This window comes from Anolis sagrei, chromosome 2, assembly GCF_037176765.1.
Source record: "Anolis sagrei isolate rAnoSag1 chromosome 2, rAnoSag1.mat, whole genome shotgun sequence".
NCBI classification, from domain to species: Eukaryota; Metazoa; Chordata; class Lepidosauria; order Squamata; family Dactyloidae; genus Anolis; species Anolis sagrei.
The window spans coordinates 253,385,447-253,404,902 of NC_090022.1; the positions used below are offsets into that span (position 1 = coordinate 253,385,447).

The 19,456-nt window shown below is 39.7% G+C and overlaps 1 protein-coding gene across 2 annotated transcripts; it reads left to right on the plus strand.

The window, feature by feature from the left end:
- The first annotated feature begins 5,478 nt into the window (after positions 1 to 5,478).
- Positions 5,479 to 18,773, plus strand: LOC132767159 (carnitine O-palmitoyltransferase 2, mitochondrial-like). 2 transcript variants are annotated; one of them, XM_060761805.2, is made up of 5 exons: positions 5,479 to 5,714; positions 7,768 to 7,848; positions 9,324 to 9,430; positions 11,460 to 12,758; positions 18,235 to 18,773. In XM_060761805.2, the coding sequence occupies exons 1-5, from the start codon at positions 5,557 to 5,559 to the stop codon at positions 18,564 to 18,566; spliced, it is 1,977 nt and encodes a 658-aa protein (XP_060617788.2). In that variant the 5' UTR covers positions 5,479 to 5,556; the 3' UTR covers positions 18,567 to 18,773. The 2 variants fall into 2 exon arrangements, with proteins under 2 accessions (XP_060617788.2, XP_067320638.1); XM_067464537.1 differs by lacking the exon at positions 18,235 to 18,773 and adding an exon at positions 15,859 to 16,701.
- Positions 18,774 to 19,456: the final 683 nt, after the last annotated feature.

Here is a 19,456-nt window from a genome sequence, read left to right on the forward strand (position 1 = left end):
ATGCAGGGCAGAACTGAGAAAGGGAGCTAGCTCTCCTACTTCAGATGCAAATAATATTTGACATTAAATGCAGCCCTGCCTAGGAGAGGCAACATCCAACATAAAGATTACTACCCTATGCTGCAGGAAAATGGCAAGTGCCTAGGTGAAAGTGTTTGTGCCTCAAATCCCCTTTCAGCTTATGACAACTCAATGGATTTCATATGGTTTTGTTGGCAAGGAATACTCAAAGGTAGTTTTGCTGGCTCGGTCCTCTGAAATATAGTCTACAGCAGGGGTCCTCAAACTAAGGCCCTGGGGCTGGATACGGCCCTCCAAGGTCATTTACCCAGCCCTCACTCAGGGTCAACCTAAGTCTGAAATGACTTGAAAGCACACAAAACAACAATAATCATATCTCATCAGCCAAAAGCAGGCCCACACTTCTCATTGAAATACTTATAAGCTTATATTTGTTAAAATAGTTCTTCATTTTAATTATTGTATTATTTTAAAGTGTTTTTTTGCACTACAAATAAGATATGTGCAGTGTGCATAGGAATTCATTCATGTTTTTTTTTTCAAATTATAATCCTGCCCTCCAACAGTTTGAGGGACTGCGACCTGGCCCTCTGTTTAAAAAGTTTGAGGACCCCTGGTCTACAGCATCTCATGTTCATTGGCTGTCTCCCATCCAAGTACTAACCAAGGTTGACCCTGTTTAGCTTCCAAGATAAGATAGGATCTGATGCTTTTGGAGTATTTAGGCCATCATTTGTAAAAAAACTATTGTTTAATTCAATCAGAATAATAAATGTCACCAAGAAATAACAGGTAACTGAGTAAAATACAATAAAAATAGAAAATCCACAGTGATACTGTACCTTCATTGGGACAACTCCAAAGCATGAAATACATTCTGCAAGCTGCAAGCTTTTGAACTTCCACCAGCTTCTTCACCAGGCAAAGATGCTAAAAATCATACAGAAGAACAATGGTGTAGATCAGTGGTTCTCAACCTGTGGGTCCCCAGATGTTTTGGCCTCCAACTCCCAGAATCCTAACAGTTGGTAAACTGGCTGGGGTTTCTGGGATTTTTAGGCCAAAACACTTGGGGACCCACAGGTTGAGAACCACTGGTGTAGATGGTAAAGTCACAGGTCTACATTATATCTAAGATATCATTAAGATGGTAGTGATGCCAAAATTCAGAGTTTTTCAAAGTCCCATGGATAACAAGGGATGCCTGGTAAGCTTCGTTAACTTAAATGGAATCAGGAACCAAGAATCTCACCAAGTTGAAGGCAAACGACAGAGACTTTATTCAGTTTTTTCAAAGGGGACACTTGTACAACATGGATGCTTGAAGGGTACAGATATAAAAGCATAATCATAAGCAGACATTTTTATACATATAAATTTCCATTTACTGACATTGTTCTGTTTTGAAACTACCTCCCGTTTTTCCTGATTGGCCAGAACTGAGAAGGCAGCCAGCATCCTGTTTGGTTGGGAGGTGGGTCCAAGCCAGCAACTACTCTGATTGGAGGAGGCGGTGGCAATGTAGCTGGGGATCTCCTCCCAGCTGGGCAGGGAGACCCCAAGGCTTCCAATGGACTGGCAAAGATGGTCCAGGAGAGGGAGGAGACACCAGAGGCTATGCCAACCCTTGGTGGGTGGCGTTGGAATGTGGAAAACAAAGAGAAGTCCAAAAGCTGTTCTGACAGACCCGTCCAAAGAACACAATGGGAGTTGTTGTCCCAGACATCTTTCTATGCCAGAAGACAAGACAAAGATGGTATTTGTTGCTGGGATTGTAATCACAGTTTCATCTTGGACCTTTGTCTCATGGGTACCTGAGACCCCTGGAGGGAATTGCTAGGTAACTGGCAGCTGGATCACCGCTGGGATCCAGGAAGGTCCTTTGTCCCACAGATAATGTCTCATGTCTGTTTCTCACACAGGGTGTGGAAGGGACATCTGCAATTGCTTAAGAGAGGTTACTGGAGTTCACAGGTTCATATATATTTGCTTTCATTTTATAGTGTTTAATGATAATAATAATAGATCAAAATATAAAAGAGAGTTAATGTGATGCTTGGTATAGACTCATAGAGAGAGGAGAAGGGGCTGAAGACTGACGGTCTTGCCATGCCTGAGCCTGGGAGGGTAAAGGTCATTTGCTAAGTTTGTTTATATTTTTCCTCTCCACTCATGTGCACATTCGCAGAAGAAGATAATAAAAAATTGAAAGAAATGTGAATAGACAGTCAGTAGCAGGGGCTTGGAGGTGTTGTAGATATATTGTAGCCAGGCCTGTAGCAAGGGGGTGGTTTTAGGGGTTCAAACCCTCCCCAAAATGTTTCAGATTTTAAAAAAACCTGGTTTACTCATGAATTTTAACTGGTTAACCAAATCCCCATGCTAAGTCTATGAGATGCAAAAAATTAGGAGTCCCTCCAGAACTGCAAGCACTATCTGAAGCAAATATTGACAATTTATTCACACTGTCATTACTTGCAGCAATAGCTGATGTAGTGAAGCAACCAAGTTGGGGTGTATGTGTTGAATGCTCTCATTAAGGAGGCCAGACTTGGTGGAGGTGGTTGACAGGGGCGGAGCTGCGGGCTATTGAAGGTTGCTCTGAAGGGTGCTCTTTGCTTCAGCGTGAGATAGGAGGCAGGTTTCAAACCCCCCCCCCCCCAAATTTTCAACCCTCCCCAAAATTTTCAACCCCCCCCCCCAAATTTTCAACCTCCCCCCCCCCTCCCAAAAATTGTCAACCCTCCCCGAAATTTTTTTCTGGCTACGGCCCTGATTGTAGCCATCCAGCTTGTTTCTTGGTTGGGAGGCAGGGTAATCAGCTGGGTGATCTCCATCGAGGCTACTGGAGATTCGGAGATTTGATGGAGTGGACTGCTGGAGTTGAACACCTGAGCCAGGGGGAGGGGGCCTGTGTGCAGGGGCTCAGGGGCTATGGAGTGTGGGCTGCCGGTGGTCTTTGGGAAGCTCGAGGGAACTCATGGGGACAGAGGCTGATTCCAATTCATCTGACCTTCCATCCTTGGGAAACTACAATTCCCACAGATCAACCTTTGTCTTTTTTTTAGGGGTGGGATTGGGGGTCTTTGATAACAATATTGATGGTTTTCAGTGCAGGCAGTGGACATGCTCCTTATTGGCAATGAGAGAACAAGAGACAAAGAGCAATAAAAGATAACATAATTTCAATTCCATTAAGCAACAGAAAAGTAACTTCTCTTGATAGCCAGATGCTTGTGCGTTGAGGGGTGTTTTTTTTTCTTTTGTTGAGTTTTCTGGTTTGTTTTTGCTGTATAGACAAATATAGCTACCCCAAGATATCCCCCCCCCCCCCCCCGGATTTCAAGATAGGGGATTGTTATTTTCTCTTAATCTTTAAGCCACTTGCTGGGAAAATAAAGCACAGAAACACTGCCTGACCTATTTTACCCTGCCCTGTCTTCATTTCGTGATGCATAAAATGCTTCAGGGTAAAAGTGAGCTTAGCAATGACCCACTTTTTGTTTACCATTAGGAGAAACTGAAAATGAACAACTGCTTCGTCCTCCAAAAAATGGGGAATAGCTTGTTAGTACTTAGGTTCCCTGGGTACATGAATAAAAGACCCTTAAGCCAACTGGATGAATTCTAAATATAGGTCTGACGTCCTGAAAGGAAATGATGCATAGGTTTTAAATGTTAATGTTTGTACCTGCGGGGCTTGACATGGCTTCTCACTTGTAAATTATTGATCATGTTTCAATCTTATTTCTTGTTGTTATCCCAGCACCAATTTAAAGTCTAATTATGTGTCACCTGCTTTCAGTAAAGACAGAGTGGCAGCGACATATCCAATTAGCTAACAAATGGAAATGCAGGTGGAGTCTCCCTTAGTGGGAATGCTGGAGACCAGATTTCTAAATACCTGTATTTGTACATTATGTACATAATGAGATATCTCTGAGATGGGACCCAAGTCCAACAAATACACACACACACACATAAATGTAATGTTAGTTTGTGGGATTAACATAACTCAAAAACCACTGGACAAATTGACACCAATTTTGGACACAATACACCTTTCAGGCCAATGAGTGACCATCACTCATAAAAACACTGAAAAATACAGCAGAAGAGTCTTAAAAAGCAAAAAAAATACATTGCAACGCATGTGCAGAACTACATATATACACAAACACACATATATACACATATACACAAATATATACATACACATATATACACACACAAAACACATATACACAGACTGGGCCACAGAAACGCATGGCAGGGGATGGCTAGTATATATATGTGTGTGTGTGTGTGTGTCCGTGTGTCCTAAAGGTAATTTATACACAATACACTACTCTCTGTTAACTGTCACCCATGGGGATCAGTAGATGCTGGTGCAGTGATTCAACTAACTGGATAAATGTGGTTTCTAGTTGCTTGGGTGCCCTTCCACACAGCCAAATAACCCAGAATATCCAGTCAGAAAATCCCACAATATCTGCTTTGAACTGGGGGCCCTTCCAAACACCCCTATATCCCAGAATATCAAGGCAGGAAATCCCACATTATCTGAGTGTGGACTCAGATAACCCAGTTCAAAGCAGATACTGTGGGATTTTCTGCCTTTATTATCTGGGATATAGGACTGTGTGGGTTATTTGAGTCTACACTGCCATATATTCCAGTTCAAAGCAGAAAATGTGGGTTTTCATTTAGCTGTGTGGAGGGCCACTTAGGCCCCTTCTATTATTATTATTATTATTATTATTATTATTATTATTATTATTGTCGAAGGCTTTCATGGCCGGAATCACTCAGTTCTTGTGGGTTTTTTCGGGCTATATGGCCATGTTCTAGAGGCGAAACATCAGGAGAAATGCCTCTAGAACATGGCCATATAGCCCGAAAAAACCCACAAGAATTATGATTATTATTAACTTTATTTGTATCCCGCTAGCATCTCCCGAAGGACTTGATGCAGCTTACACAGGCCAGCTGTGAACTAGATTACATGACAGTGTGGACGCAGATCACCCAGTTCAAAGCAGATCTTGTGGGAATTGATATTCAAAGTTATATGGCTGTGTGGAAGGGCCCATAGGTGGCTTTTATAATTAGGAAGAGGACTACAGGCAACCTTGGGGTTAGTGTGTGGGAGAGATATTTCCCCATATATCAAACATTGGCTTTTTTGTATTGTCTGCCTTGATCTTCTGAGTTATATGTATGGCTGTGTGTAAGGGCCCTTCGTTCTGCATTGTGTAGAATCTACACAATCTACACAATCTACATCGAAAAGGAAGGCCTAGTTCAACCAAGGAAAAGCTGGGCGTCGGGGGAAGCGCCCAGGCCAGGCCACTCGGTAACCATGGCGACCGCCTGCGCGGCCTTCCTCGTGCCTCCGGTTGCCATGGCGACCTCGCGCCCGACCTGCCCTTCACTCCGCGGAGAGAGGCGCGGGGCTCGGCTGGCTCCTGGCTGTGGGGCTCTTCCGCAAGGAGAAGGCCGCCCGCCCGCCCGCCTGCCCGCCTGAGCCGTGCCATGCCCCGAGGGAGGCCTCCGTGGGCCTTGCAGCAGAGCCGGCGGTACTGGAGGACAGTGGGGCAGCCGGAGGGCATCGTGTCCGAGCAAGACACCGACCACCACTTCGTCCACCGCAGCACCATCCCCACCATGCACTTCCAGCCCTCCTTGCCCAGGTCCTTCCTCCTTCCCTCCCTCTCAGGCCGAGCAGCCTGCAACCTGGCCTGGGCACACTTTCGCCCTCCCTCCAGGTGGAAAAGGAAAGGGCCTGAGGCTGTTAGGAATTGTGGGAGCTGAAGTCCAAAACACCTGGAGGAAGGCCAAAGTTTGCCCAGGCCTGGCTGAGGTATTACACAATGTACACAAACATTGATACAGGCGCAAAGTCATTCATCATATTGTGTAAAATTGTCTGTAGGGTCTATCTCTTTGGGCCCTTGCACACAGCCATATAATCTAGAACAGGGGTCCACAAACTTTTTAAGCAGGTCACAGTCCCTCAAACTGTTGGAGGGCCAGATTATAATTTGAAAAATAAAACATGAATTCCTGTGCACGCTGCACATACCTTATTTGTAGTGTAATAAACACTTAAAAACAATACAATAATTAAAATGAGGAACAATGTTAACAAATATAAACTTATTAGTATTCCAATGGGAAATGTGGGCCTGCTTTTGGCTGATGAGATAGGATTGTTGTTATTTTTATGTACTTTCAAGTCGTTTCAGACTTAGGTTGACCCTGAGCAAGGGCCAGGTAAATGACCTTGGAGGGCCACATCCGGCCCCCGGGCCTTAGTTTGAGGACCCCTGATCTAGAATATCGAGGAAGAATAACCCGTAATATCTGCCTTGAACTGGAATATCTGAGTCCACACTGCCATATATCCCAGTTCAAAACAGATAATGTGGGATTTTATTCATATGTGTGGAAGGAGCCTTAGATATTTTAATTATGAATGTACATAGAAATAACATCTATATAAATAGAAATGTAATGTTTGTTTGTGGATTAACAAAACTCAAAAACCACTGGACAAATTGCCACCAAATTTGGACACAAGACACCTAACAACCCAATGTATGTCCTTCACTCAAAAAAAAAATGATTTTGTCATTTGGGAGTTGTAGTTTCTGGGATTTATAGTTTACCCTCAATCAAAGAGCATTCTGAACCCCACCAACGATGGAATTGAACCAAACTTAGCACACAGTTCTCCCATGACCAACAGAAAATAATGGAAGGGTTTGGTGGGCAGTGTCCTTCGGTTTTGGAGTTGTAGTTCACCTGCATTCAGAGATCACTGTGGACTCAAACAATGATGGATCTGGACCAAACACTACACGAATACTGAGTATGCCCAAATGTGAACACTGGTGGAGTTTGGGGAAAATAGAATCTTGACATTTGGGAGTTGTAGTTGTTGGGATTTATAGTTCACCTACAATCACAGAGCATTGTGAATCCCACCAATGATAGAATTGGGTCAAACCTCCCACACAGAACCCCCCATGAGGGCCACAGCAACGCGTGGCAGGGGACGGCTAGTTCTAAAAATAAAATGAAAAATCCAAAATAACCTTTCTGGTGGTCCCAGGCCTTTCAGATAAGGGATAATCGACCTGTATCATGTTAGTCCTCTCTCTTTTTCTACTTGAAAATGTTCCTCTTGTGTTTAATGACATGTAAGGTGTCTTTCACTATTGCGACCCCTTGGTATGTGTGTGTATGTGTATATATACGTGTATATATATTATTTACTTACCACATTTATATCCTGCCTTCTCACCCTGAAAGGGACTCAGAGCAGCTTACAAGTTCTATGTACATACAATATATTATATTATTAGCATAGCAAGGAGCCTTTGGTGGAACAGTGAGTTAAACCCCTGTCCCTAGAAAGTGGGTTCCAGAGACAGACGGGGAGGCAGTTACAGAAATTATATAAAAAATTGTAAAACCAGTGTTTGCTTTTTGAAATGAACAGTAATATATTTTTAACTATGGATGATTGAATTTATAGATATGGACAGCTGGCTGTACTTACAATTACTTGTTTGGCATAGAGATTTTTCAAAGAGAGAAACGTTATCCTGTTCTTCTCAGACAATTTAAATTACTGCTACCAATATGTGTACACAGAGATTTTTTGGGAGACTTATTAGTTGCATTTGGAAACAGAAACCTCATTTGTAATGTGTTAATATTTTAACCATCCATTTTTAGACTGCCTATTCCAAAACTAGAAGATACAATCAAGAGGTACTTGGCTGCCCAGAAACCATTGTTGAATGATGAACAGTACAGGTATAAGAAATTATTATATACCATGATTATATACAATGATTATATGCAATATGGCACCCACACAACCTTCAACCTGCTCTCAAATATGACTGTCATTTTCCTTGTCCACTGTATGCTTGGAAGAAGAACTATAGCTCAGGGCACTCCAGACAGCACTAAATCATGGGTTTTAAACAGGGGTAAAAAGAAAATCCCAGGACTTCAGAAGTCAGCATTGCACAATCAAACAAGAACACACACTTTCAAGCCAAGAACAGAACTTTGTAATTATTGACACTTTTTAGAGCTTGGGTGCCTGGCCATCTGTCCAGACAGATTTAGTTATGTACTTGTGGCATCAAACCACAGGGTGCTGTTCCCGGGTTATACATGGTTGCTCTTCTTGTGAAATGGTGTACAACATTGACTAGGGGGCCATAACTTGGTCCTGGCCATAGAAAATGTGCCTTCCACACGTGTCATCAAGTTTCTGTTACACAAACAAAGTTTTCGCCTTCTGCTCAAGTGTCACCTTTTTAGGAACCGACCAGTCAGGAAGAAACATCTGAAACCTGGGAACAAACCCAGACAAAAAATTACGTGTTTTCCGATTGCAGGGACATACAGACATGCGAAGATCTGCATATTTGGCTCAAAACCACAATATTCCCGCACCTGGAAATCTCATGGTTTTTTGCCTTCTGTAGTGATTGTTTCCGTATTTACAGGGAACGTTGTCTGGCCACCCTCCTGTTTGCTGCAGAAGCTTGTGGGATAAAGGTACTGTCTGGACAGGCCCTCAGTGACAGATTATGTACTTTACATTCAGAAAGTCCCAGTTTCAGCCCATCTTGATTGACCCAAAGAGAAGACTTAGTAAATCAATTACCAGACAGTACAAATAAAACTGTGTTTGTCCAGTATCTACAGAATCCATGTTCCTGAGGGGTAATTGGCTCATTCCACCAATGGGAGTGACTTAACTGACTTGAAACCAATATAGATATGCACCTTGAGTCCAAAAATATTATCATTTTGGCCCAAGGTAGCTTCATTTCATTATGAACTAATCCACTGAAATATTACTGCACAGTTGTTCTTATTTTTATAGGGTTTAAATATCATTTGTGCAGTAGATCCTGCCTGATCTCAGAAGCTAAGCAGGATCAGCCCTGATTAGTTCTTGGATGAGAGACAGCCAAGGAATACCAGGGGTCGTAGGCTATATTTTAGAGGAAGAAACTGGCCACACCTCTGCATACTCCTTGTCAAAGATCTGAGTATCCTTTGTCTAAGAAAACTCTTTTCTCTAAATCAACTGGTGACTTGAAGGTATATGCATGTGTACGTGAATACACACAGATATTAATTTAGGAGTTTGTAAGGACATTCAGTAACTACATAGTATAATTAAAACTATACTATAGTATAATTAAACCTATACAACTTAATTCAAAGTCCAGTGATAATATGATGAATTCATTTTAAACTTGCAGAAATACTGAAAAGTTGGCCAAAGACTTTGCAATTGGAGAGGGCAAATTCATACATCGTGATCTTCTTGAGCATGATAAAAATAATAAGCATACAAGTTATATATCAGGTTTGTTTATTTAATTTTCTTGTCACTTGAAAAATGCTGTTGGTATTTTCTTACACCAAGTATGTCTTAGGTCTGAGGGAGATATTGTTTGGAAATCTCAGTTACTCGGGGTTCATTGAACAACTGTGAAATGCAAATAAAATAAGTAAAGAACAGACAGATAAGAATTTAACTTTATTTAAAGTATTTATTAATTGCATATTAGTTACTATGGTATGTTACAGGCAAAATGTCAGTGTAGTTAATCCATAAAAGTATTGGAGTTTACAGCACATCCCAAAACACAATGCAAAAGTTCAATTACGGTTTCTCCCACACATTTCTAGAACATCCAGGCAAGTACCTAGCACTGAGTCAGCAGTATGTGAAACAAAAGGCATTTTGAGAAGCCAAATGTACTTTACAAGCAGTTTCAGGTAGAGTAAAACTGCAAAAGACTTGCTAGGATATCACATGTGTGAGTCCATCAAAGACACAAGAAGAGCTTGGCTTAGCCTTCTGAGATAGTTCTGATTTAAAATGGCTCTGTAGTGTGAGATCAAGTCATCTTGATCTTGAAGTTTCTCATTTCATAATTTTCAGTTTAAGACAGTGCAGGATTTAACTATATAAAAATTATTAAACAGTTTTCATCTGAAATTTTTAAAAACCAAAAACAGTGCGTTTTTCAATGAAAATGCTAATACAGGAGGTTATTATTGCAAAAAATGAAAAAAAAAACCTTACAACTATTATTTGCCTAACATAACAAAATAAAACTGCATGATTAAGGGACCGTTAGATGCTTTTGTTTCTTTGTTTTATATGTCCCTTGAGCTCCCTCAAAATACAATAATACTTGCCCTGTTTTGTACTTATGCGAGTATGTTGTAAGCAAAAACAAGAGTCAAAATGAAAATTTGCTTGACTTGAATTTATGTTATCAAGTTTATGAGCCTTATCACACCCGCCTCCTTTTCCACTACAATTGCATTATATATAAAACTCTATTCAAGCAGGATTGCTTTCTTTATATAGCACTTTTAGAACCATTGTAGTGTCCTTTCGAACTAAAACCTTGTTGCACACACCACTATCTCCCACATGACATTATCCCTGCCACTTTTCATTGTTTGACATTCATGCACATGTAGTTGCCCCTGTCTGAAATACAAGGCACTATGGCATTGTAAGGTTACTGTCATTATCCCTAACTTTAATCCGATTTCAGCAAAAGAATAAAGGCTGCCCAGCACTAACACTCATTCATCTGCCTCACACCCTGGTTTCAAGGGTTTCTCAAAGTCTCAGATGAAAGGGCTAGGAACTGAGCAGTGCAGCCTGAGAGACACTACCACTGTTCATAGCACTATATTTCCCCATCAAGCATGCCCACCTAGATCACCCCTGATCACCGAAAATCAAAGTAAAAGCACCATTGAACTTTCACACAGGAAATAATACTGTGACATAAGGTGAAAGGATCATTAATGGATTTTTCAGTTAGAAAAAAATAATTTTAAATAGTCTCCCGCAAGACGATTGAAGAGCAACAACATCAATCCAGTAAGCTGCAAACAAAAGCGTTATCCTCATGCAGTTCTGCTTTAACCTTCTCACACAATAAGGCTCTTAGTACCATTTATATAAGAATTTCAATTTGGCAATGACGTATCAAGACTACCTCTAGAGACCAAACAAACAGAAGATATAGCTTCCAGAATGTGTGTGTTGATTAATTTATCATCTGTGTTGCAATGTGATAGCAGATACTTTGTGAACAAAATTATTGCTAATATGAAGATACTTTAGCCTGATCATCCATGAGAAACCCTGGCACATCCAATGTAGGAGAACTAGAAGACAGATCAGAGTATCAAAAATAAGATCAAGATAATTTTGAAGACTTATTTAAAATTTAACTCTTATAACATTCTCTTTGGTTTGCTTTTTCACAATGTGTGCAAAATGTAAAATTATGCAATATGATTTATTATGTCAAAGAGCTACATATGTACTTTATTAACCGGATTATTTTTTGTCTTTGTAGCTCCCTGGTTTGATATGTATCTCTCTGCAAGAGAACCAATTGTTTTGAATTACAACCCTTTTATTACTCTAAATCCTGATCCAAAATCAGAATACAACACTCAAGTAGTGAGAGCAACAAATCTGATTGTTTCATCCTTAAAGTTTCTTAACTCTCTGAAGAATAACTGTTTGAGACCCGATATATATTATGTAAACCGCAGATGGGGTCAAAGCAAGGTTTTCAAACACTTCATCCGTATTCTTCCACCTACTTTATCCTGGTACGGAGCATACATGGTGAATGCTTATCCTCTAGACATGGTACAATATAAGTCACTGTTCAACAGTACCAGAATTCCTAATTTAAGCAAAGATACATTGTTCACAGATGAATTTGCCAGACATTTGTTGGTGATGAGAAATGGTCACTTTTATATTATCGAGATACTGGATCCTTTTGGTAACATTCTACACCCATCTGAAATTCAGGCTCACTTAATACAAATAATACATGATGCTGATCGGTTGCCTAGGTTTGAACTTTCATACCTCACAACCGAAGAAAGAAACACTTGGGCAACACTTCGGCAGCAACTTGTTCAGACAGGTAATGAAGAAAACCTAAAGAAAATTGACAGTGCGGTCTTTTGCGTTTGTTTAGATAACACTTCCCCTGAAAATGAAGTTGAACTTGCACATTGTTTTCTTCATGGAAGTGGTTTCAATCGCTGGTTTGACAAATCCATTAGTCTGATTATCACTAGTGACGGCACAGCAGGAGTAAATTTTGAACACTCTTGGGGAGATGGCATTGCAGTGCTACGGTTTATTAATGAAGTATATAGAGACAGCACAGAGCACCCAGCTCTTCTACCAGAGTCCAGTTCTGCCCTTTTCGTGTCATCATACGACAAACTGGAATTCAATCTAAGTCGGACAGTAGTGTCTGCTATAAATGCTGCACGTATAAAGTTTGATGAAAAAACGAAACGTTTGTCTATTAAGTCATTTAAGTTTGAAAAGTTTGGAAAACAGTTTGCAGTGAATCAGAACTTGAGCCCTGATGCCGTGTTTCAACTTGCATGTCAGATGGCTGTCTATCGCCAATATGGAAAACTACTTCCTTCTTATGAGGCATGCAGTACTGCAGCTTTCAAACATGGGCGCACAGAGACAATTCGGCCAACATCTATATACACAAAGAAGTGTACAGCTGCATTTGTTGATGAACGAGGAAAACATAGCATCGAAGATATGAGAAACATGATTGATGAATGTTCAAGGTACCATAAGCGTTTGCAGCTGGAAGCTACATTAGGTTAGGTCTTTTCACCCTTTTGTAAATATGTAATATTTATTCTTAGACTTATGATAGTATTTCTAGGACCAATCCTTGTATAAGGTTTTATTGAAATATGATGTGATTTGCAAAAACTGGAAAAAATAGCCTCTGTTCTTTGACATGTCATACAGAAATGGTGAGTGTCTTAAAGCATGTTCCTGTGGAGATAATATTAATACTCATTCTCACTTTTACTAGTTTAGCCAAAGCTTTCTGAGGAGTAGAGAACATTGAATATATATATATATATATATATATATAGTTTTTTGTTTATCACCTATGCTCCAGGTTGCTCAAGGAAAGTAGTTCCATGATCACAACAACCTGAAAGGTAGGTCAGGCAATAAAGGTTTATACTCAGAACTAAGTTCTTGTGAACTTAGTTTTCCTCCAGGTAAGTATATATCAAGATGCAACTGTAGTCTGGATCTACACTGCTCTATATTCCAGGATCCAATCCCAAATTATCATCTTTGAACTGGATTATATGAGTCTACACTGCCAGATAATCTGTCATAAATAGACACTCTGGGATTGGATCCTGGGATACAGGACAGTGTAGATCCAGCCTTAGTGAATGAGGCAAGATGTCTCAGTGAACTTCATTGTTAGATGTGGTTTTGACTTTTATTTCTCCAACACCAGTTCACCAGTAACCATTGCTTTACATTGGTTCTTTCTCAGGGTTTACTTGTACTGAACTGCCACTTTTTCTGTCCTGTTGCTGCTGCAAGATGGCTGCAGAACTCTGGGAGAGCTCCTCACCATCGCAGGCACTCCATGCTAACATGGCGGCGGTGGTCTAAGGTCCTTTTTGGACTCACTTCTTCTTGGGCGCTGCCTTGGTCTTCTTGGCCTTGGGGCTCTTGGCCAGCTTGGGCTTGGCTTTGGGGCTCTTGGCCTTAGGCTTCTGGGTGGACTTGGGCTTCTTGAGGCTCTTGGAGGGCTTCTTGGGAGCGGGCTTGGTCTTCTTAGCCACCGCTGTCTTGGGCTTCTTGGGGCTCTTCCTGGTCGCAGAGGCGGGCTTCTTGGGGCTCTCGTGGGTACCCCCTGCCAGCCTCTTGGCGCCACTGCTGGGCTTCTTGGCAAAGATGCCCATGGGACCAGGAGCTCTTCTGGAGTTATGCAGCTCTCTGGCAATGACACCATCATCTTTTCTTTGTGCTTTTGAGTGTAGGAAAAAGGGAATAATGGCAGTGGCCTGTGTGTACAATATCAGATCTAGTAGTGTTATCCACACTGCCCAAACTCCATAGCATTCCATCACTTTCTTTAGTACAGGACTAAACCAGATTAACTCAGTTGACACCACAATAAGGGTCAGAATCCCTGGATGTCATGTAGATATCCAGGTTCAACTTCTAAATCCATGCGAACTATTTAGTTCACTTAGATGAGCCCCTGATGAGATATGAGCATAATCTTTAAATGATATGCCTTTTTAACATAGGTGTGTAACTTGAAAACTATCTGGAAAACAGTATTGTGTTAGATCTAGTCTAAACATAAGGAAGTCAGTTTTTTTAAAAAAATGGACTCAATGCCATATCATTTAGAGTACTAATATATTTACATTAATTCTTTAACTTCCAATAGTTCTAGATTTAAGCAGCATCTCTCTTAATAGCAGCAGTAATACACCATTAATTGTAAGACACACCCTAATTACAGTACCACCACTAACAACAATAAAAATGCAAAAGATAAACCTGTGATTCTAAGATGCATTTCATTTTAGAGGTGTTTATATAGGAAAAAGTTTGTTTTCAGAATTTAAATATAGTATGATTGCCTACTGTAAAGAGATTTGACTGTTAGTGTTAGCATCCCTTGGCAACAGTTGCAGTTTATAACAGTAGGAATATGATAAATATCAGGGTGAAGAAAAGCCTTTAAAACTATTTCAACATTCATATCAATTTCTTAAGCCGCATGATTTCAGTAGGATTTGTTTTCAGCCAAGTGGATATAAGTTTGCAGAGTGAAATCAGATATCCCTCATATGAGATAGGAAACCTGACAGATCTACAGCCCATTAAATACCATTAAATTAAATACCAGTTTATTTCAGGTTTTCAAAGATGGGTGTTTTTTATATTAAACAAAACAGGACCTTGCAACCTATTAAAAAGCCTTCAAGGAACAGCAACTCACCCTCTTTTTTGGCCACAGAAGGATTGATCTAGAGATTCTGCAGGTACTGAGGGCCATTTTCCCCATTCTTGACTAAAGGACTAAAGCCAGTTACTCAAATTATGCATAATCTTGTATTTCATATATCTGATTAGAATGAAAAGGATGCATTGATCGGATATACATTATATTTTAAAATCACTCTCACCCACATGTATAAAGCAGTAGTACTTAAATGTGGTGCATTCTAAACATGTAGCTCCAATGATTTGTCACGTTCAATGATAAATGTAGAATTTTTACATCACATCAGAAATAGGGTAATGCATTTATGTAGCTCATAAATAGCTTCTCGGTAGCATTTTAAAGCATTAAACAGCTTGACATTTAACATCGCTTTATGTTTCAACACCAGAAAATGCATTTAGTTTTGTTTAAATTAGTTTAAATATTTAGCAGTCTGGATTCTGAAATAACAAGGGAGTTTGATATGAAAGTAGCAGATACAAAAGGATCTGAGAAACATGCTTTCAAAAACAAGCTTTAAATGCAGGAAAGAGATTCATGGAATCTTGTAATATTCATCTTTTGTCTTAAAAGACCACTCTTCTTTCATAGCTTTTGGGCTATTAGAAATCATGAGGTTTGGCATAAAAGATCAGAGAGGTACGGTACACCTTATATTAAGCACTTTGAGATTTAATTGATTTCACTGGGAGAATTAGGCATAGCCTTGATATTGCCATTTAAATCAGAGTCTTCAAAGTACTTAGCCTTGGATAGACCATGCCTGAGATTCTTATTGATATATATATATATATATATATATATATATATATATATATATCCATCCCTGTGGTGAATTCTGTTTTTTAAAATAAGATTGCACCATTTTATGTAGTCAATGGTATTCAATGCATTTGTCCTCTTTTTTTAAATCCAGGCCAAGGATTTGATCGCCATTTATTTGCCTTGAAGTACCTTGTCCAGCGCAGAGGTGGCCTCCTCACCATCGCAGGCACTCCATGCTAACATGGCGGCGGTGGTCTAAGGTCCTTTTTGGACTCACTTCTTCTTGGGCGCTGCCTTGGTCTTCTTGGCCTTGGGGCTCTTGGCCAGCTTGGGCTTGGCTTTGGGGCTCTTGGCCTTAGGCTTCTGGGTGGACTTGGGCTTCTTGAGGCTCTTGGAGGGCTTCTTGGGAGCGGGCTTGGTCTTCTTAGCCACCGCTGTCTTGGGCTTCTTGGGGCTCTTCCTGGTCGCAGAGGCGGGCTTCTTGGGGCTCTCGTGGGTACCCCCTGCCAGCCTCTTGGCGCCACTGCTGGGCTTCTTGGCAAAGATGCCCATGGGACCAGGAGCTCTTCTGGAGTTATGCAGCTCTCTGGCAATGACACCATCATCTTTTCTTTGTGCTTTTGAGTGTAGGAAAAAGGGAATAATGGCAGTGGCCTGTGTGTACAATATCAGATCTAGTAGTGTTATCCACACTGCCCAAACTCCATAGCATTCCATCACTTTCTTTAGTACAGGACTAAACCAGATTAACTCAGTTGACACCACAATAAGGGTCAGAATCCCTGGATGTCATGTAGATATCCAGGTTCAACTTCTAAATCCATGCGAACTATTTAGTTCACTTAGATGAGCCCCTGATGAGATATGAGCATAATCTTTAAATGATATGCCTTTTTAACATAGGTGTGTAACTTGAAAACTATCTGGAAAACAGTATTGTGTTAGATCTAGTCTAAACATAAGGAAGTCAGTTTTTTTAAAAAAATGGACTCAATGCCATATCATTTAGAGTACTAATATATTTACATTAATTCTTTAACTTCCAATAGTTCTAGATTTAAGCAGCATCTCTCTTAATAGCAGCAGTAATACACCATTAATTGTAAGACACACCCTAATTACAGTACCACCACTAACAACAATAAAAATGCAAAAGATAAACCTGTGATTCTAAGATGCATTTCATTTTAGAGGTGTTTATATAGGAAAAAGTTTGTTTTCAGAATTTAAATATAGTATGATTGCCTACTGTAAAGAGATTTGACTGTTAGTGTTAGCATCCCTTGGCAACAGTTGCAGTTTATAACAGTAGGAATATGATAAATATCAGGGTGAAGAAAAGCCTTTAAAACTATTTCAACATTCATATCAATTTCTTAAGCCGCATGATTTCAGTAGGATTTGTTTTCAGCCAAGTGGATATAAGTTTGCAGAGTGAAATCAGATATCCCTCATATGAGATAGGAAACCTGACAGATCTACAGCCCATTAAATACCATTAAATTAAATACCAGTTTATTTCAGGTTTTCAAAGATGGGTGTTTTTTATATTAAACAAAACAGGACCTTGCAACCTATTAAAAAGCCTTCAAGGAACAGCAACTCACCCTCTTTTTTGGCCACAGAAGGATTGATCTAGAGATTCTGCAGGTACTGAGGGCCATTTTCCCCATTCTTGACTAAAGGACTAAAGCCAGTTACTCAAATTATGCATAATCTTGTATTTCATATATCTGATTAGAATGAAAAGGATGCATTGATCGGATATACATTATATTTTAAAATCACTCTCACCCACATGTATAAAGCAGTAGTACTTAAATGTGGTGCATTCTAAACATGTAGCTCCAATGATTTGTCACGTTCAATGATAAATGTAGAATTTTTACATCACATCAGAAATAGGGTAATGCATTTATGTAGCTCATAAATAGCTTCTCGGTAGCATTTTAAAGCATTAAACAGCTTGACATTTAACATCGCTTTATGTTTCAACACCAGAAAATGCATTTAGTTTTGTTTAAATTAGTTTAAATATTTAGCAGTCTGGATTCTGAAATAACAAGGGAGTTTGATATGAAAGTAGCAGATACAAAAGGATCTGAGAAACATGCTTTCAAAAACAAGCTTTAAATGCAGGAAAGAGATTCATGGAATCTTGTAATATTCATCTTTTGTCTTAAAAGACCACTCTTCTTTCATAGCTTTTGGGCTATTAGAAATCATGAGGTTTGGCATAAAAGATCAGAGAGGTACGGTACACCTTATATTAAGCACTTTGAGATTTAATTGATTTCACTGGGAGAATTAGGCATAGCCTTGATATTGCCATTTAAATCAGAGTCTTCAAAGTACTTAGCCTTGGATAGACCATGCCTGAGATTCTTATTGATATATATATATATATATATATATATATATATATATATATCCATCCCTGTGGTGAATTCTGTTTTTTAAAATAAGATTGCACCATTTTATGTAGTCAATGGTATTCAATGCATTTGTCCTCTTTTTTTAAATCCAGGCCAAGGATTTGATCGCCATTTATTTGCCTTGAAGTACCTTGTCCAGCGCAGAGGTGGACGCATTCCTGATATTTATAATGACCCAGCTTACAAAAATATAAACCATATTGTTGTTTCCACTAGTACACTAGGTAGTGCAGCAGTTCATTATGGTGGGTTTGGACCTGTGGTAGATGATGGTTTTGGTGTGGGATATAATGTGTTTGATGATTGGATAGGATGTGTTATAACTAGCTATTTAGAGGAAGACTTAAAAGAACTTTTGAAATGCCTTGACCATACATTAACGGATATATTTGATGTCTTAGAAGGAAGAAGACTTAGGCTATAGTCAACATTGCTATTTTGAACAAAATAATGTTGCAGAATATTTAAATAATGTATAACTGCTATGAAAGGTACAAATGTTAGAAATTTAACTACTATAAAACTGTAAAAAGCAAACATTCATAGTACATCTGTGCCAATGATAAGATTCCTATACTTGAGTGTCTTGTTAATGATATATTATTTTTCTTGATTATATAATAAAAATGAATGCCAAGATCTTTTATTGATTTCATTTATTCTCTAGGCTCTGCATTATGACAGAAATCTGAAGAGTATACAGGCAGTCCCCAAGCTACAAACAAGATAGGTTTTGTAGGTTTGTTCTTAAGTTGAATTTGTATGTAAGTTGGAACAGGTATCTTTTTAAGTGTACCTCCAAAATATACCATTTTTAGTTTTGGAAAGCATAGGGAAGGGTTAACACCCCCGTGGTGCTTGTTTTGCTGCTTGAGCCCCTGTCCAGAAGATTCCACCTCACTTTCTGTCCCTGTGAGAATTGGATTTTGAAAAAATTGGCTTGTTGTGGAAACAAGAATTGGTGATAAAGCTTCCTTTATCCCCATGATAATGCTCACAGGAGTAAATTTCCCTTCCTAGGCCTCAATTTCTCACTTCCTATTGTCACACCCCAGTTCTTAGGGTGTTTGTAAGTTGAATGCCTGTAATTCGGGGACTGCCTGTACAAACCTTGGGAAAATAATAGTTTTCATTGGGGGAATGGCTTTTGTACCTCATGTATAACATGAAGTGGCTTCAGCGGGCTCCCTCCCCTCTTTCCGCAGACTTGTACACAAATATTGTTGGGTACAGGAAGGTTGAACAACACACAAGGTGGCTATACTACCAAGCCCACCTCCCTAGCCAAGGCACCACCAATAAAAGCAGCTCTGT